Genomic DNA, 20,822 nt, shown 5'->3' with positions numbered 1-20,822 from the left:
GTATTTTCCTCCCATAACTCTTAGAATCTGAGCACCAATGTTATGGCTGCGTTGACCTCTCCGTGCAGGAGCAGCTACAGCTTCCATCACCTTTCTCACTACACTGATAGAGATCAGATAAAACATTTCTCTAAGTATGGGTACAATATCTGAATTGTTTTTGTTTCCTGGGATATCTACAAAAGCTAGTGATACATTACAGGCTTCAGGGTTATATCCAAAGTCAGATTAGTCATTTTCTTTCTTAGTTTATAATTGAAACATTTCTGCTTAGAAGATATGGTTGGAGACACAGGGATTTTTTTTTTTTTTTTTTCTCCAAGATGCTCTGCTTTGAATTTAATTTGAAATTATGCTGCAAGTTCTAGTAGCAAAGCATAAATCCATTGCAATACTTACCTGTGTCTGAGAGATACTGAAACCATTCAGCTATTCAAAAATGCATCTAATTCCTGATCAGAACTTGCAAAAGATAAACAAAAAATGACAATGCTCAGTGTTCCCCTAAATACACTTAGAAAACCCATGCAAACACATACGACATTCATACAAAAGCAGAAATCATCTACACCTTGAACTTCTGAAAAAAATAGCAGGGAATTCCCTGAAGGGATATGCTGCCTAGGAAGTCCAGTCATAATGCACACAATACACCCTGAACAAATATGTTGCTTGGAATCATCATTATTTTTCCGCCATCCATTGTTATAAATGCATACAGATGTCAGCCTTTATCTTATCTTGGCACGAAAATTCAAATATTGGAAGCAACAGCATAAATAAACAGAATTTTTCCGGCTAAAAAACTAAATGTTTGACGTCCAGCATGTTTTCCAGTTCTAATAAAAGGGGGCAGTATTACATCAGCTGAAATTCTGAATTGTCCAAATTAACATAAAAAGAGCTGGAGAAGGATACAAGACTGCTGAATTCCACTGAAAATAGACTGTTACTGTGTATGCAGCCACAAATCTGCTTGTTTGCCTTGGGGTAAAATTTTCGGAGTTAGTTCAGTGGGACTTAGGCTCCTGCATTGCAGCCACTTCAAAAATTTTTGAGTCACTATTCTCCATTCAAAATTATTAAGGAAATATTACAAAGGGTATAAAATGAAGACACATGTTTATATAGCTAGAATAAGTCCTAAGCCTAAAAAAGAAATTGCAAAATTATTGCTGTTTCAAAAAAATTGGGAACAAACTGGGTTTTTTTTCTTTTTTCCTCCATTTTTTTAAATACAGATTTTTTAGATTAAAATACTGGTGTCCAAATATGGCTTTAGGAAATTAACTTTTAACACCCAATGTAAAAAAAAAAAAAAAAAAAAAAAAAATTATAGCTTACATATATTATGCACAGCCACAAGTAGATTACTAAATTGAGCAGATTCACACTCAAGTATAAAGGACATTTGTTTTGTAAGAACTATGAAGACTGCTGGAATTTGTGTTTGAAACTTTTCCCTATTCCAGGACGTTTAACTTAGACCTGTCACTTATCTGTTCTAAAATGATGGATCTGCAAAGAGGTTGTCTCTATGCAACGTGTCCTTCCATGTCCCAGAAAGTCCCCAGGGAAAGGTTTGTCGGCTGAGCAGGATGACGTATTCAAGAAAAAACACGTTGCAGTGTCTCTTTGTAGAAATCAGAGTCTTCATTAGACAGATGGAATACACTCCCACTGAGTTGAATAAATTGTCTATATTCTTGCAAGAAAGTGAGACCACACTAACAGTTCCTCAAGTAGTTCAATGTCTTTCTTTTCTCCTTTTCTATACTGTTCTAGATTTTTTTTTATTATAGAATCTAAATGCTTAAATTACATGATACCTAAGTGTAAGCTGTAGGGGGCCAGGATCTTTCTTAAGTTACAGTGAGACCAGAACTTGCTACAATAACTGTGGAGACAATAACATTGAAAAAGTGATAACTTTGCAAAACTAATCATCTGCTGTTGTTACTGCTTTTTTTTCTTTTTTTTTTCCCCCTCCCTAATTTTTAGGTAGCTATCCTTTAATTACAAGTAGAACAAAGGTTTAGCCAACAGAAATAAGGATCCAATTGAAAATGCTTACAGTTTCTGTCATGTCTCACTGCAGCCTGAAATACAAGCATTGACCTCCTATTTGCTAAGTATCGATAGTCTGCTAAAAGAAACTAAAAGGAGAAAAAAGAAAATATAAGCTTTTCTTAAAAAAAAAAGAAAAGTAAATGAGAAGAGATCATTACCTGCAAATCTAAACCACATATTCGTAAAGATTTATAAGAAATCCATAGGGCCCTTATAACCAATTAATTCATGTTCTAAATTTAAGAGTGGTCAGGACTCCTTTCAGTAAAAGGAAAAAGAGAATTGCATGCAGAATGAACTGGAAAAGTATTTGCTTAACTACGTGTTTGGGGTTTTTTAACGGAGTTGAGAATCGACTAATAGCAAGGATGCTTGTAACAAAGTGATTCTCTGAGATTGTCTGAGAAATCTCCTGCACGTGCAGAACAGACAGCATGACTCCTTCCACTGCAGTTGTTCTGTCTCTGATGCTGAATGTATGGGGAGAAAAAAGCTGGCAAAAAACGGATGGCAGCATAATGCAACATTGCTTGCCTTTAGCAAAAAACAGTACAGTGCTGGAGCCATTGCAGGGCAGTAGGCAGCCAAACAGAGATCATGCATGACTAGTGACTTTTCCTACAAAGACTTCCTGAAGTGTTTTTGTACAAGTTTGTAGATGTGTGCAGGAGCTTCATGTACATGATGAAGTGTAACATCTCCAGAGGAGTTGTTACACTCTATTGTCTAAATAATCCACATACTTAACAGTCCCTAAATACAGCAGAGCGTAACACCTCCAAAGGGGTCGTTATGGCTTATCAAGTCAAATCCAAGTGCCTAAATATGGATTTGATCAATAGACTGTAATATCTCCAGGGGTGAATACACGGTCTTAAGAATGTACACAGTTTGCATACAAACTGTGGTCTATATTAGGATAAATTACGTGGATTCAACTTGTGAAACTTTGATTTAGAGATAAGAAAGGAATAAAAGGCTCATTAGAAGAGGTGGTAAAGTACCATAATTCCCAGGAAGTAGGCAATGACTCATGTAATTTATTTTGGGGTCTAATTCTGCTTCCCTACTGCAAATACACAGTTGTCTGAAAATCTACAAAAGAGTAAGAATAGAATATAAACATAAAAATGTTATATACAATTCTGCTTACTCTCAGATCTCAAGGAATATGCTTCATGCTAACTAAATGGGGATGTAAGGATACAAATATGTTATGGTAATTGATTTCTTATTTAACCCATCTTGACTTTATATATTTTTCTCAAATCACAGTTCTACCTATATTTTTTATATGAAGATTTTCTCAGGCATCTTTGTCAGCATTTTCCTGCTTTATGTACAAAAAAGATAGGAACTGATTCTTCTTAAAATAATGTCAGTTATCTTATAAATTATATAACATTTTCAGATTCATTTAAAGATTTAAATCAAAGCGAATCTTCTAGGCAATGACGGTAGTTTGAAATACTAAAATAAATACAAGTAGCTGAGGCAATGCAGATTTTGTTTAAGTACTCTTTTTTGTTGGTGGTGAACACGCCTTGACTGTAAAAAAGTCACATTCTCAGAACAAAGATGAATTTTTGGTCTGATTTTACTTTTGCTTCTATCACATGGTAAAAGCTCTGTGTACTATTTTCTTCATTTTCCTATCTCTCTCCCCTTGCCCAGTGTTTCTGTTTACTCTGTAAAATGACTGACACCATTATTCTTCCCTTTCCTCAGTCAGACCATACTTGAGTTCTTTGCTTCACCTGAGGCGGAGCAGAAAAAATTCCACTCTGTTATAGTGAATTTTTGCCTCATATGCATTCTACTGGTTTAGGCTCAGAGTTAAACTTAGTTCACGTGCTGCTGAGTTTTGGATTTGTGACCAAAACAGTGCTGGATAACACAGGGATGTTTCACCTGCTGCCAAACTGGGCTTCCACAGCAAGACCTTTTCTGGTTTTCATGCTTCTCTGCCAGAGAGGTGTCTGGGGGTGTGCCAAGCACTGAGATGGGGACAGCTGACCCCAGCTGACCAAAGGGATATTCCACACTGCATGACATCATACCCGGCAAGAAAATCCAGGAGAAGAACAAGGAAAGGGAAATGTTTGGATTTTGGACATTTGTCTTCCCATGTAACTTATTTGTGCTGGAGCCCTGCTTTCCTGGGAATGGCTAAACCTCTGCCTGGCAGTAGTCAACTAATTCCCTTTTTTACTTTGCTTACATGCACAGCTTTCACTATACTTATCAAACGATGCTAAATATCCCACAAATTTTTTAATTTTACCTTTCTGACTCTCCTCCCTATCCCAGGCTGAGTGGTGCTTACTTGCCTGTCCTAACCCGCAACAGTACACAAACTCAACTCCACAGGATGCTATCATCTCAGAAGTATAAACTAACCCTATTGTTTTGGCAAGTGACAAAGCTGGGCTGTCCCAGAGTTCTGGATGCTTTTGTTTTGGTCTTTCTGATGAGTGAATCTCTGTGAGAACTTTGAAAGCTTTGTAGATTTTTTTTTTTTTTTTTTTTTTGAACAGCAGAATATGAACACGAGCAATTTTAAATTCTGTGTCTGTAAGCAAATACAAAGCTTTCTGAGATTTAAGTGACACATTTTCAAAAAGGCTTGAGCCCAGGCTTTGAAGTTATGTACATAATTTTGTGAGCGCAATCATTTGCACAACAAACTATTACCAACTATCTGAACTCGAAGACCAGTAACTGACCAGAACTCAATAGCTTTTTTAAACCAGCTGCAGGCAATTAATTTGTCATCTTTTTCTGGTGCCAGCTTCCAGCTACTCATTTCTACAAGTCTAATTACCTGAAGCTGATTTCTGAGAATTTGGTCCTGAAAACACAGGGTTCTGATTCTTCAAAAGAAACCTATCCAAAATTGCAACTGTTATCAAAGCTTCACTGGGATTATGACAGAAACTATACACAGCTTTCTTGGCATACAATTATTTCAAAATTATGTTTCTCTAATTGAAGTGATCTAGCATTCCTGCTCCCCCACCTCCATTTGGATCATCCTGCCCATCATTTTTAGTGAAAATGAAGTATATCATCATGTAAAAATTGAAAGGCAAAGGGTGAAAGAAGAGTGTTCTAGAATTCTGTTTGTGCAAAGGATGCTTCCGGTTTTAATGTATTTTATACTTGCTATAAAATATAGATACATTTTCTAAGTATTAATGACTGAATTAATACTTTTATTTTCTTTAAGATAAAAGTGGAGATATACCATCATTGAAAATGACTAATATATATCCCATTCTTTCGCCACCCCTGCCTTGTCTCACATCTTTGGGGCAAGGATAACAGACCAGCGTACCAAAGGTAAAACCAGAGCACATCCCACAAGCTTTTTCTGCCTTAATGGTTCTGTAGTACCTGCTGCAATAAATAAACCCAGCAGGATTACAGAGGGTCACTAAGAGACTTAACAACAGATCTCCCTGCTGCTGTTTTATTCTGAGATATTAAAAGTTGCAAGTGCTACCATGAAAAGCCTCCTCACAAAAGACAGCATTTGAGAATGGTGTCTGTTAGAGAGTTACGATTCTCTCTGCTATATTTGCAAGTAAAAGTAAATTTTTTTGCTCAGACTGCCTAGTATATAACATCAATCTGGAAGCTGTGCATCAATCTGTGTATAGCTAGTAACTAGCACAAAATAGAAATTTCAGATTATTCACTGAAATATTTACTGACTCTGCTTTAAAGGGTGAAAGATGAAATAGGAACTTGTTATATCGAATACAAGACATAAACATGATACTGAAAATATGCAGGGAAGAGACTCAATAAGTAAGTGGATGCCATTTTTATACTTATTTTTCAAAGTGAAATCAAATGTTAAGAATTCTTTTAATAGCCCTTATAGCATATTAGATATTTTTTAAATGTCAAGCCACTGAAACACATAAAATAAATCTTAAAATAAGCATAATTTATAAACTCTTAGGACTGATCATGTATGTGGCTTTTTTTTTTTTTTTATAACCTAGGCTTTAGTATCCTGCCACTTAAGACAAACACTGACTTTACCATCAGAGTGTTTGAATACACCCTGCTTAACCAGTTATTCCTTTCCATATTTTTAATAATAACAACTTGTATTAAATGAGGTTTTCATTTAAGACTTTTAAGGTTATAGCTGACATATAAATTTATTAGACACTGAGTCTGACCTGGAAAAGCATTGTTTATCCTGTGTGGCATCATTTTAACCAATCTTTTTTAACAGGCGCTACTTCTTTTGAATGCTGTAAAGAAACTATGAAGCAAAATATAAAATGTAATTAAAAGGTGTGTATCAATCTTTAATGGGTCTGTTTATGAAATTTCTTCATCTTTCTGTGCCTTGCTACAAAACATTCACCCAAGCATTCCCTTGTGGGCTGAGAAGAGATCAGAGTATTATCAAATTCATCATTTAAGTTACAGTTAATATTCTGCTGAGTCTTATACTCAACCTGGACTCAAATCTCAGTTAGTCTTTGAGATACAATATGATCTTCCCTCCCTCACCCAAGAAACAAAGAACCTGCCCTTTGATATAGAGAATAACAGAATTTTTATAGGCATTGGAGATACCTGATGTTCTAGAGTGTTTTAACAAATAATCTGAAACACTAGTTGCTGTATAGGCTAATTAATGTATCCATTTTCTTTCCATTCATTACTAAATTGCATCATAACCATTCTATTTGTCAAATCTTTAGTGATTACTAGGATAATGTTTTTCCCTTCCTAGTTGACTGGAATAAGTATTGTGGTCTCTAACTGATTTTGTGCCAGTGGTGAAAAAGAACTTGTATGCTCTATTTTTTGCAGCACGTGGCACTTCTAGGGAAGCCAACAGAGAAGCATTCTCCATCCAGATGGCTGCCTTTAACTCAGCCAGTTACCAGATCCTCTGCTCTCTTGCCCTGGTGTATGTGCAGAGATCTACCGCTGGAGTCGATCCTGAAAACTTCAGAAAGGCCACAGAAGGGGACAACACAGGTTCAGGGGACTTTGCAAGAGCTTCTTTGTCTTCTGACTGGTCCTTAAAGCAAGTGTGATAGAAACTCTTTACCTTTCACAGATGATCCTAGGTTGCTATTTTGTAATCTGGATCATGTCCCGCTCAGTCCAGCACTGATCCCCTTATCCCAACACTTTCTCTCATTTACCCTTTTACTCTAGTGTGCCACCTCATTTCAGTGATTGAACATTGGAGAGCCAACAAAGAATGTTTTATCTCCAATTTCCCACTGCAACTGAGAGCTGAAAGCAACTGTTTTGAGCCTAAGTACTCTGTTGCACCTGAACCACGGATCCAAGCACACCCAGTTCATATAGTGGCATTGTAATACTCAACCAAGCAAGAACAGAACCGTGTTTATCAATCCAGCCATTCTCAAAATCACAATTAAAAATCTAGGTACCATGAACAGTGAAGGCTTCAACCAACCCTGTTTCCATGTTTCTATGTGCACACTTACAGCTCTGTCACATACGTACACACGACTGCGGGTGTGAATGCTGTCATATAAACCCAGAGAAGTTTGTGGCACAGCACTACAAGGTGACAAGGTGCAATTAACATGAAAACAGAGTTAGCTAAAAGCTCTAAAAAGAAATTTCATATAAAAATAAGAAGCTATTTTGCAGGGAAGAGAAGAGTGAGTGACAGACTGTGGGGAAATGGGAGGCATTACCTTTTCGTTCCTGCAGTTGTTTAGACCCATGTTATTCATGGAAGGCAATTTTCCATCAACACCATGAGGCTGCTGTTGCTGCTGCTGTTCCCTTTGGATTTGCTCTCTCATTTTTCGAGCCTCCTGAATGGCTTTCATTACTGTATCCTGGTCCCCAAATAGGGCAGGTGAATTAAGACTGGAAAGGATATCTATAAATAGAAAACACATTTTATTTAGGTATCTAAATTGGAATCCAGGGTAGGAACTCTGCTCTCATGCTCTTACAGCTGCACCCAACCAACAACTGCAGAAGGAGGAGAAGTGGGATTTGTTGTCTGTTTGAAGGCTGAATTACTCTACTGAAGTGATTGATAAACTCATGCACTTCTTTTGCTGTTAGAAATACAACCATTGAAGTCTTCAGATAGCTTGATATGGAGCTATATGACCATACTCATGGACTCAAATTTAAATATGTATTTAAGAAAACAGTATTCTGAATCTTAAACTGGAAACCTTTTGAGGTATTAAAAAGAATTAATGAAATGAACAAAGGAAAAAATCTCATTTACTAGGCCATGAAACTCCATGAACTTTATAGAGAGAACCACCACTCTAGACATTTGGATTTCCATTTCAGAAAGAGCGCTCACATTTACTTTTTGGGGAAAAAGGTAATAATCACCATAATATGATTATAAATCTCTAAATCAGTAGAGAAAAAAACAGTTTTCTTTCCATCACTCTGAACAGGAAGAAACTTTTAAATGAGCATCAAGCTCAGGCAGGCATTCCTGTTACATCTTACAATTCATGAAGATAAGTACCCCAGAGATTTTAGATTTGAGAGAAAAAAGACAGCAATTATTTTGACTGTTTCTCTTTTTGTTGCTGTGATAAAACTGTGATCCACCTGCTACTACATGGAAGTATTCTCTATACTGCACATGGATAGTTTGGAGCAGATATATTCTAGCTTGGGAATTTTGAGCAAAGTTTCACAGTTTGTGTATGACCTGTGCATCTGTCTGACCAGCAGATGTCTTTTATAACAGCTCTGAATTTGCTAGATTTGTGTACTTATTGAGAGTCTACTACTAAAAAAAAAAAAAGGTATAAAACCCCACCAAAACCAAAATAACCAAAAAACAGCACACAGGCTAAAATTTGGAATTAACCTTCAAAGATAATTTTTATATTCTTTTCATTTTACTGAAGTTCTGCTGAGTACAATACAGCAAATTCAACCTCAAAGGATACTGAATGATTTTAAAATAAAAACTATTAAAAAATCTCTCACACTTTATCCTGTGAACCAAATGCTTAATTTAAATACTATGGCCTAAGTTAGAAGGGATGCTGACTGGGATGTTTTCATCCCATCAAGGAATGGGACTGGTGATGTTTCCTATCTGAATAGTGATGTTTTCTATCTCCAAAATAAAAAATAATGTATTAAAAGACAACCATTGCTCTTGCTGAGGAAAAATTGCAATGTTCTGAACCATTTCAGCCATTAAGTTCCATTCTGGACCCTAAAGAAGTTGGGAACCATATCTGCATGATTTTTAAAGAGATTTAGATTTGCAATCATCTACATTTATTTTGAAATGTAGCAAAAGCTCCTACATGGCTTGTTGATTTTTGGTAATGTCTTCCTGTCTTTTTTGTACTTAAGGATTGAGACAAAATTTTTTTATGACCTTACACGAAAAATATTTATACCTTAGGCGCTATTTGTTGTTTGTGCTCTTTTCTCTTGAATGGGCTATGATTTCAGATTGATATTTCACTTTCTAATGTAAGATAGTGCAGTGATAGTTGCAAATGAATTGACAGGTAGAGTATTAGCTAGTTGCAGAAAATATCTTTCAGAGATTGTGATGTTCCCAAGTGTTGGGAATGAAAAAACCCCTATAATTTTTATATATTTAATATATGTATTTAACATATCTATTCATTATTCACAAGTGTTTCTATATATTTTACAAGTACACTTGAGCTACAGATTGTGAATAAGTGGTCTGTAGTAAGTATTTAGTCACTGTTAAAATTTACTATTTGAACTTTAGGGCTGATCACCTACATTTTGCAGCTCTTGATTCTGTTTCTTGACTGGTTAAAGTAGTCCTCATGTATAGTTTTCAGACCAATTTTGTTTCATCACTTAATAAGCTTAAAGAATCTTGAACGCAGATCAAAAGTTCCCTACTTGTAACCATATGAATCAACAAAATCCTGACAGATGGGTGAACAAATATCAAAAATATGATCAAATAAACTGGTTGGACTGGATACCTTTTCATCTTTATTTTAAAAAAAAATCAACAAAAAACTATCTAATATCGGGTGAGGCTCTATGTGCGTGCAAAAATAGGTTGGGGTTTTTTTTTTTTGATAGAGAAGTCTTAAATTTAAAAGTTAAGTTTGTGTGCATACACCCAGTAGATCCCCTTAGGAGAGATATTCACACAAACCTGTTTCACAAGTTTTATATAAATAAATCTTTATTTACTTATCTGTGTATATTTGTATGTATTTCCTACATTATGTTTTTCTTTCCGGTGTTTGTCACACACTGATACATCTCTTTGGATACTCTTACAGAACTCTGGTAATCAAGCATTCTTTGAAAAGATTCACTATAATTTTTTTTTCCCCACTTTGAACAGAAATATATGCCCAAGTATCTACCTAATCCAGAACTGTGTACTCAGGCTGGAATTTCATGCAGAAAATGTGCCTATTTTCTCCTTTCCCCAGGGCAGATTAGTTACCTAAAGAGGATCCTCTTCCCAGAGATCCACTGAGCGGGCTGGGGATGCCACTCTTGTTTGTCACTGTCACTGGACTGCTTTTGCTGGCTGGGAAGAGATTCTGTGTTGGAGATGTTGGGGATTTGACAGGTTCAGCTGTTTTGGGTCGGGCTGAGAGATTCAGTGGCTGAGCTGCTTCATCCTGCAAGAGTTTAATGTAAATAACTATTAGAAAAAGACAAATGAACGCATCATTTTGCAAGCAGCAGTTACTTTACACCTCGAAGACAATACCACATTCTGCAGCAATAATAACAAAAGAAGCTAATTATCTGCCTCCTTTAAGATTCAAAGAAGGAAACCTCATTAATTTTGCTGTGTTATGCTTCTTATTTACATTAACTATGTGACTGGATCATTCTTTTTGCCAAATTAAAATCTGAATTAGCTCACATTACAGCTTAATTTCCTAATGTGTTTTCAGAGATCTAAATTAACCTAGGGCATTTACAAAGAATTATTTAAAATTTCCAGCAGCTCAGTAATGCTTTTGCGCTGGTTCTATTTGAAAAGTTCCTGGCACTATAAAAATAAGTTATGTAGCTTATTTTTAAATGTATTAGAAACTAAGGAATCAGAAGTACTACTACAAAAGAATCATTTGGAAACCCTGACAGCTCTTTGGCCCACATTTGGAGCTGCTGCTAGCTTAGACATTCCATGCATCTAATTCAGAGTGCGTGTTTTGTTTGTTGAAATAATCTATGCTGGTCCCTCATAATGGGAGATAAGAATTTCACTGAATTCAAATTCCTTTACTTATTAGGGTAGTGACTACATACCATATGCATTTAAAAATATATTATACTTTCTACTATTTTTTGTTAACTTTATGATATTTTATTATTCAAATGTCAAGGTTTTGACATATTTATTCAAAATCAAAACTATTTTCCACATAACTGCTTTTCTGCTCCTTGTTTGACACTTCTGTATTATTTCCATATTGTGTACTTATTTCTGCTGCATTTAACCTTTATTATATCTGTATGTTTTATTTACATTAAGACAAGGAACATTTTTTAAGGGTGTGTAAATCTAGTAACAGCATCTTTATATGATTTGATACTTTTCATTTGCAGCTGTGGAGGAAACTCTCTCTGACACATGACTTGTTTCTGTTCTGTAAAACATGTCCATCTAAAAATATCTTAACTTTTTGAAGAAGACTTATTCAACTAATTAATTCCTTCGATAAGTATAAACATTAATAGTGCAACCTTCTTCCCATTCTTTGAGCTTGTTCCTTCTACCTAATACATTACTTGTTCCTTCTACTTAATACATTAAGCAAGACAGAGCACTTAGAAAACTGTGAGACGGTGATTTTCTGCTGTTAAAGAGCCCAGTAAGAAGACAGATCTCTCATTTAAAATATGCCCAGAGAAGAATTATGCTGGATGTAAAAGATTGTTCATATTTTAAAACACTGCACTGATCACTTTGAAGTTTAGAATTATGTCAAAATACAATAATTAATCACATTATCTCATCTTTTTCATTCTCCGTACTGTCAAGCTAAGTACATCTGGTCACACACAATGCATTAAACAGGAAAATGTAACAAACAGATACTTACAATGCCATCATATCACCAGCTGTAAACTTTTCCCATAAAACTGCATGACATTTTAATTCTTCCTGGCCTCAGAGTGTGCACAAATGTCCACACCCTTTGGGGGTCCAGGTGAGAGCAGAAGTTCAAAGCTACAAGGGATAGAGCCCATTTTGGTGCTTTGTGGCCTCACTTACATGAGATCTCTTCCCTCAAGCAGTTACAAATTGTCTTCCATAAACTATTCCCAAGAGTTCAGAGCCTCATTCAGACCATGAAGTTTGCCAAGATAGTATTTTAAATATGTGCACATACAAATCTATGCTACAGTGTTCAATTTTTAGATACTTTTCTCACTAGTACTGATACAGTAATGGAAGAACTCTAAACACTGCTAGAACTTGGACAGCATTGTCATTTCTACAAGGCAACCAAAAAACTGGAAAATATTCTGGTCACTGACTTAAGGAAAACCTATCATTACTTTTTGAAAGATCTGACTTCCATAAAAGCATTAGTTCTATAAATAATGTATGTAGTTTATACAAACTGCTTAAAACGAGAAAATATAGAGGATTTGTTAAGCAATGCATGACCATCAGAACTGTCATGGCTAACAAAGGTAACAATCTGCAGAGACTGAGCATAGGTACTGCTTTCATACTAATAATTTCTTCATTAGCTTTTGGTATTTGAGCACACAAAACACTTGTAGTTCAACTTTAATATTCTGAATGCAGTAGTGTGCTCAATAAAAATAATCACAAAAATATTTCAATTTTATTAACATATACTTTAGTCCATTCAAGTTACATTATGTAGGGAAACCCCTAAGAATTTGCATGTGGTCAATTTTGTAATAGGACTCAGCTGGCCACAAACCTGGAACAGTACTGGCCTTGGTTCAAGAAGATATGTGCTTGAATTTAACCAGGGAAAATTTGACTCATACGGTAAAGGTTTAGTGTAGGTCCATTTGGCTTGCTCACTCCCAGAATTATTTTTTCACATTAAAGCAGTCAGTAGTATATTCTCAGTGCCATAAATCACTGGTGTTAGGTATCACTATACTATGGCAACTTTGCTGGAACAGTTGGGTTTTGCTTTTGGTGGCTTCTGTATTGACTGTAACAAGCTCTGCATCTGCGGTAAATTTCCCTGACTGCTCTCAAACATGGCGTTGGATTACAAGAGGTAAAATATTAGACTAATACACATCTACAGCTAAGTAAAGTGAATGCTTTGCTAAATAAATGTTAGATCTGGCCATAATGGAATCGTTTTTATTTATTAGTACTCTCAGCCTAGCAAAAAAGTGTCATGGAAATTTATCAGCCCAGGCAGAAATATCTACTCACCCATACTTTACCATGATGATTGATGATAATGAAAAAACAAATGATATTTTACTCTCATGTCAAAAAATGAGGGGAAAAAAAAAAAAAAAAAAGGAAAAAGAAACCACCACCTCAAGTGAGTAAAATCTTCTCAGGCTGGTGTGAAGGAATGTTTGCCTGTAAGGTGTTAGCAGCCAGCAAATAAAAACCCCAACACATCCTCTCTCTCTCTCCCCCCACAAAGTCACTAGATACCACCTTTAGATTTATTTTAATTGTTCAGCATTTATATCTCTATCATTCAAATGGATAAGACATCTGAATGCTGATTTTTTTTTTTTTTTTCCAGCTTGTAGTAAATTGGTCCAGAGCATGTTTTTCATTCTCATGAAATCCCCAGCCACCCCAGGAGAAGCCAGCAGGAGAAGCCAGGCAGTCCCACCCAAAGGCTGCTCCACAGGTTTCACAGGGAGCATAGCATTCATTCCAGGCCCCTGGCAAATGCCATGTTGTAGCTGCCTGGCTCCAAGCTGGTGACAATAAGCAGGCACAAGCACTCGGCAGTGGCACAAAACCAGTGAGGAGCAGCACGGTTGTCAGCAGCTGTGTGAAATCAGCAAAAGTCAAATCAATCTGCAGCAACACAATGTTTTCCCCGGAGCTCTGACTTACATATTATTTTTATAGGAGGCTTTTCCAAAATTGTAGAATTAAGTACAGCTAGAGATTTGTAAAATAATTAGAAGCTCTACAGTCTCTCTCTTACCCTAACAATATAAGCCAGCACCGCATTTTAACATACTCAAGAGTTCAATGTGAAACAATTCATGAAATGGATGCCATTTATGCGTGTTACCACATTACAAACAGAAATCTTGAAAATATCACATTTTATTGATGATTCTGTTGTGCTGCCTCCGGTAGGAAGAGGGATGCCTGGTAATTTTGGAAACAAGTGAATGCTTTCTCTTCCCTTCTCTATACTGATAATACAGCACTAAAATGGAACTTTTTGTTTGAATACTGAAGAATTGTACCGTGGTTCAACTTTCAACTGTAAAAGAATTAGAGAGATTATTTTCTTTTACTGTCCTTGTCGAACACCAGCTTTTTTCTTTACTGAAAAATACCTTAACTTGAGTTACCGGGCTGGTCCCTCTCTTCTCATTTTTCATCCCAGTGGGTGAAAGTGCCCCTGTTGTATTTGGAGGCTGTGGAGTAGATGGCATTTTGGCTCCAGGAGAAACTTGCATGCTTGCCAGCTGAGCTGCATACAGTTGCTGGAAGACAAGAAGATATACATATATTCCTGCAATATTCCTAAAGAAAGAAGATGTAAATGTACTTTTTTCTTTTCCCCCACTGGTGTTTCTTCTCTTAAAGGATCTTTTTCAGAGCTTGTTTGTGGCTTCCCCTTCTGCTATTTGCAAAAAGAGAAAAAACAAAGTCTGGAAAATTCCCAAACACCAATATCTTTTTTCTTCATTTGACTTTTGCTGATTTTTCTTGATTTTGTTTTCCCCCTTCTTGCTAATGATGGTCATGGTGTTGAGCAAAAAATTACACTGTGCCTGAATATTAAAAATAAAACTGGTAAAATTATAAGGCTATTTATGAAAAGGAGGTATAAGACTCTGTCAGAAACAACAATTATCCAAGTTTTTCTGTTCTTAGCAAGAAATGAACCCCTGACTCCAGCAACTTTACTGAGAGCTGCCACAGGAACAGTTTCCTACCAAAAGGCAAAGTTAAAATAGACAAGGTGTTTCTCTCTGTACAGTGATATAACTTCTATAAATGCTAATAATGAATCTAGGCCTTAAAAGTTCCTGTAAATAGTGATGAAAGTACAAAAACAAATTCTAATGGAACATTTCAAAAAGTTTAACTGAAACATAGACTTTTATATTAGAATAAACAATCCCAACCAGTAAAAAGTGTTTACTGAACAAAACCAACTTGGTCCAATTTCTTTCCAGTGACCAAACTTAAACCCTCACCTTGAATTAACACCATGAATAATTCTTCTGCCATGAACAGGGAAGATCCTAATCCCCCTTCTACACATAGATCTACATAAACTTTGCCTTATTAGTGAGAAAAAAGCCAGGTGGTTTGTATGTAATTTCCAACATTACTATCATTCAGATGGACAAATAAAAAAAATTACAGTAATCAAAAACAGACCTTTCAGCACATGTAATTAAATGAAAGCTTACTAAAGAATAATTTGCAAGAGCCAGATGTGCTTATGTCATAATTGTTGCTTTCTTTGGAACAATTTTTCTAGTATAACAAGCCTCCCAGAAATGAAAGTTACACAATTCTGTAAGTTCCGTGACTCAGTGGCGAGACAAACAAGGGAGAGAGGGGCAGAGTCACAGCTCAGGGTGACAAATGAAAACTTTTGTTTGTTTGTTTCCATCCCTTTTCAGTACCACACAGGATCACAGTACAAAAGAATCAGAGATGAATGTTTTGAAAAATATTTTTAACCAATTTAACTTCTTCTTCAACTATCTGAAGATTACCAAAAGAAGACTAAAACGTTTGTACTTACAGTATTATGTGTTGCACTTTCAAGAGGGTGAAAGGAATTCTGTGTAAAAATAAACTCAGATTTATCAACTAAAGTTCAAAATAATTTCCTTCTCAGGTAAGCCATCAGGGTACAAGACTGTGGGGTATAAGTTATTCTTTCTACAATATTCCATTTTTCATAGAAGCTAAAGCTTGATTGTCCATTGTGGTGACTAAAATAGTGTGGTGGGTTGACCTAGGCTGGCTGCCAGCTGCCCAGCCAACCACTCTTTTCCTCCCCCACTTCAGCAGGATGGGAGAGAAAATAAGATGGAAAAACTCGTGGGTCAAGAGAAAGACAGGGAGAACCTGTTACTATCACAGGCAAAAAAAAAGAGAAAAAAAAAACCCAACAAAACAAAAACAACAAAAAACCAACCAACCAAACAGCCAAAAAAAAAAAAAACCAAAAAAAACCCAAAAAACACACCAAAACCCACCAAAACCAAACCAAACAAAAAAAAAAAAAAGCCAAACCAAACCAAACCAAACCAAAAAAACAAAAACAAAAAAAACCAAACCAACCAAACAAACACAAAAAAAAACCAAAAAACAAACCAAAAAACCCCCCCAACCAAAAAAAAAACCACAAAAAACCCCACAAAACCTTGGCTTGGGAAGAATTTTTTTTTTATTCTAATTTACTATAGAGTTGCCTAGCAAGAAACAGAGATAAATACTGAGGACCTATCCCTGCAATTTTCCCTTGAAAATTTCTTGAAGAGACATTTCAAGATCAATGCAAAGATAGAGACACATGACACCAGCCAGAGCAGGTCTTGCTGGTCACCTGAGTGCCCCAAAACACCCACAGCATGTTGAGGATTAAGATCAAGAAAAGTGGGCTATTCCAGTGACTATCTAGGAAACTGTTTGATTTTGGAAATGCAAACAGGAAAAGTTGAATAAAATTGGAATTTTTCACCGGTCCCCTCAGAGGGTGTCAAGGGCTGTATTGGCTGTACTGCAAGTCCTGTCAGGGAGAAATATTTCTATTTCTATTTCTAATATATTCTAAGGGAAGACAGAATACAAGTAATTTTGTCATTTATGTATCTGTATGTATATATAAATAATAACTGGTTTATTCTGAGGTCTTAGTATTGGCTTTAGCCTGGCATTTCAATAAATGTATTTTAAAACATAAAAGCAAATGTATAAATAAGTCACAGTAACAGTAAAGCTTTCTGCTTTGCTTAAAACAAAGCTGTTCTACAAGCAAGTACAAATACTGCAAGAATTCACACCAACACTAGCAACATTGCTGTGTGGACTGGAAAGCTGTATAAGTTTTAAATACCAGTTTGTATGGGGAGCTAGCCAGTGTGGAAAAATATATGCATGCCACCATTGCAGGAAAAAAAAGGATATTTTTGCAAATACCACGCTGTGGCTCAAAATGGCAATTTAGGACCTCACATTGAGATGGTCAGATTATGAAGCTTTTATTTGCAAGATTGAGGAGAGGAATAAAACCCAAGCATTGAATGAATGTTGACTGTTGGCTTTTAAATCTCAAAAGCAAAAGATTCAATGGAATTTATCCAAACTATTTCACATGTAAAAAAATTAAAATAACTCAAACACTGAAACATATCTTATTTTTGATCTATGCCTATCACATAAAGAGAAGAGCATTTTATAATCCTAAAGCTAACCACTGACTCATGAGGCTCTTGATTACAAATTAGATATTAAAAAACATCAAGTATTCATAATTGTTTTAAGAAGCCTTAAAAATGCATAGCCTGGTTTTAATTTTTTTCTCAGAGGTCACAATGTTAGATTCTTACAATCCAGATCCCAGCATCTAAATAAAAGTAAGGCTGATTTTGAGTTCCTCACTGCTCCCGAAATAGTTAATAATTTTCAAGCCCACCTTACCAATGACATATAAAAAAGGATGTAGCTTTGCAGTTTTCAGAACCAGGCTGCTTCTAACATCAGATTTGACACCTAAGGGTGAGATTTTGAAATGCCACGAGTCTCACAGCAGTGGCAAGTCAAGTCTCACATTTAAGCAACTATGAACTTACAGGCTCACGGACCTAAGCACTTGTTACTGAAACTCTATTCCAGCTGTAATCAACTAAAAATCCGAGGGGAATTTAGGAAAGTTGGAGGTCACTATGAATCTGAATGATGTCATCTACTTAAAAAAAAAAATTCAAACAAGTAGGAGAGCGCTGTACTCAGCATGTGTACAGAACAGCGCAAGCACACTTTTTTACCTGGAAATGGCAAGTTCATACTAAGCCTTTGTTAGAGCTTAGAGCTGTAAGTCAAGAAGAATTGAATAACAATGAAAAATAATAATTCTGTTGTGATGGTGATGATGTTTTCTGATTCAGAAATTGCCTACAGAATTGGATTAATTATTTTGATTTCACTTTTCTTATAAAAAAGTATCCTCCACAATCTAGAATTTATCTAAAAAGCTATGAACTAACAATAGATCATCTTGACTGACCCAAATGTTAAAACCTTTTTTAACGCCATCTAAGTTTCAAAATGCCTTTGTGAGATATTTTCATAACACAGAAGCATAATTACCTTCACTGCCAGTATTCATTCATGCCCTGCCAGAAGACAAAGGCCTTAGGCTCACACATTGCTCTCAAAAGTTTCAACATTTTTTCATCTAGTTTTTCCAGCTAGCTTTCAATAATCAAAATTATTTCATTAGCTCAAGCCCCTTTCCCTGACTTTTCTCTTGCACATAGATCTGTGACATTCCTGGATACATTCTCTGCTGAGTGACACTGAGCATGGCAAATAAGAACAGAGGAAAGCTTTCTATGCAACACGTGTTTTCCCTTTTTCTGAAGTAGGAACATTCATACTTATCTCTTAGGCTGCATCATCTGTGTCTAAAAGAATAAATAAGAGCAAAGAATTTTGAGAATTTAATGTTACAGAAGTAGCACATAGGAAAACAGAATTGGCCATAGAATCACTAAAGTTGAAACAACCTCTAAGATCATCAAGTCCAGCCGTTAGCCTTGTCCTGCCAAGTTCACCCACTAAAGCATGTCCCCAAAGTGCCACATCCACATCATAACCCTTTCACCACGGGCTTGTCAAGGCCAGGCCCTAGGGAAAGATTGGTTTTGAGAAGATGCTTCAATCAAAAGTAAGTGATCAGCTGCTGCACAGAAAAGAGGGAGCTTCTTCAGATATACAATTTCAGGGAGGAAATGGAGAGACCATTTTCACTCATATATAAAGGAACAGAAAGGCAAGGGCTGGAGACATTTCAACTGGCTCTATGGTGAGGGAGCATTTGGTCACAGCTGTGGGGATATATTCAGAATTCTGAAGAAACTATAAGAAAGCCATGTGTGAAACATGAAGATAAAGAGTGGTTGCAATACTCAATGCAGCAGATAATCAAAATGTGGGTGATGAGGGTTGGCCCAGCACAATAAAATGCAATGTGTGTACTTGGAAGATGCATCATGAAGAATTTCAGTAGAAGGTGGCTTGCTTGAAGTAGAAAGAAGGGATCTGTTCTAGAAACTTTCATCCTTTTATTTTCTTTTCTCAGGAAAAATGCTAAATTTTATGAATCCTGATTAATTCTGAAGTCTTCAATTACTAAAAATGGAAGCCCTATGTTACATCTTCAACAAATACATTTGCTACAGCAAATGAAACTGAACAATAAAGCTACTGAGAATCAAGTGAGAATCCTTATTTGTCAGCATTTTAAATGAATTGTGCAAAGCTGAAATATCTTATTTATAGAGATGAAAGTTCAGCTATTTAGACAATGAGTAATTTGGTTTCTAAAGATGAAAAACTCTAAGGAGTGACTGCAAGTGCTGTTGAAATCCTGCACTACAAGAGGTAATGCAGTTATTTTTTCCATAATATATTTAGTAAGTAGTGTTGCAAAGCTATAATACAAGCATTTTCCTTCCGAGTACATAACATGCAATAATAATACTTAAAACTATCTGATGACAAAGGGGTTTTACAAGTTCACCAAAACCAGCAACATCTTTATTATTTCCAGCACACATTTCTGAAAGGAAACTACTGCAAACAAAAAAATTGCACCTTCAGTGGGACTGCTTGTTTTCAATTATTGGTGTAGCGGTGTTTGAAAAAAGTTTAATGTCAAAGAGATTAAAGGAAAGAGATTTTCAGTTTGACAAAGATTTTCTTCGGTTTGGAGGAAGAACAGATCAGTGTTCACACCCATTTTTTGGGTGTCACAGATTAATAACTATGGAAATAAAGTTTAAGAGCTGACCTGAGCCCAGTGTCACGGCTATAACCCTCAGCAGTTCAGGAAAGGCAACTTTAGAGAAAGCAGTGCAGTAGCATGAACATCCAGCTCCAAAATTTCAGACACATCTCAATCCAAGTGCAAGAACTGCTTCTAAAGTAATGTTAATTGTACTCATTCTTTCCCATTTCCATATATAAATATCAGTTTTTTGCATTGACATATCTTTTGCACCAAATATGTTGTGACTAACATTGCAGTTAAGTGCTCTACTACAACATCAAGGTAAGAAATGGGATTATAGGCTTATATATATACATACATACATACATACATACATACATATATATATATATATATATATACACACACACACACACGCATACTAAAAAAAAGAGAAAAAATCTCTACCACCCAAAAGGGTCGCTTTTCTCTTTAAGATTCTTCCTATGTAGATGTTCAGAACGAAAGGTGGCCTAACAGAAAACAACATCCAGTATCACAAGACAGCCTAAGTAACCCATCAGCAGCTTAACC

General features: G+C 35.9%; 1 protein-coding gene across 6 annotated transcripts in view; it reads right to left on the bottom strand.

Moving 5' to 3' along the window:
• SOX6 (SRY-box transcription factor 6) overlaps positions 1-20,822 on the bottom strand; it is a 363,778-nt gene that overhangs the window by 48,889 nt on the left and 294,067 nt on the right. For all 6 annotated transcript variants that reach the window (XM_058421042.1, XM_058421046.1, XM_058421045.1 and 3 more), the window contains 3 exons: positions 14,602-14,751; positions 10,541-10,721; positions 7,782-7,972 (listed from right to left, as the gene is read on the bottom strand). In XM_058421042.1, coding sequence (XP_058277025.1) covers positions 7,782-7,972; positions 10,541-10,721; positions 14,602-14,751 — 522 coding nt within the window. The remainder of the gene's footprint in view (positions 1-7,781; positions 7,973-10,540; positions 10,722-14,601; positions 14,752-20,822) is intronic.

The sequence above is a fragment of the Hirundo rustica genome, chromosome 6 (assembly GCF_015227805.2).
Source record: "Hirundo rustica isolate bHirRus1 chromosome 6, bHirRus1.pri.v3, whole genome shotgun sequence".
Taxonomy (NCBI): Eukaryota; Metazoa; Chordata; class Aves; order Passeriformes; family Hirundinidae; genus Hirundo; species Hirundo rustica.
This window is presented reverse-complemented; position numbering and strand designations above follow the sequence as displayed.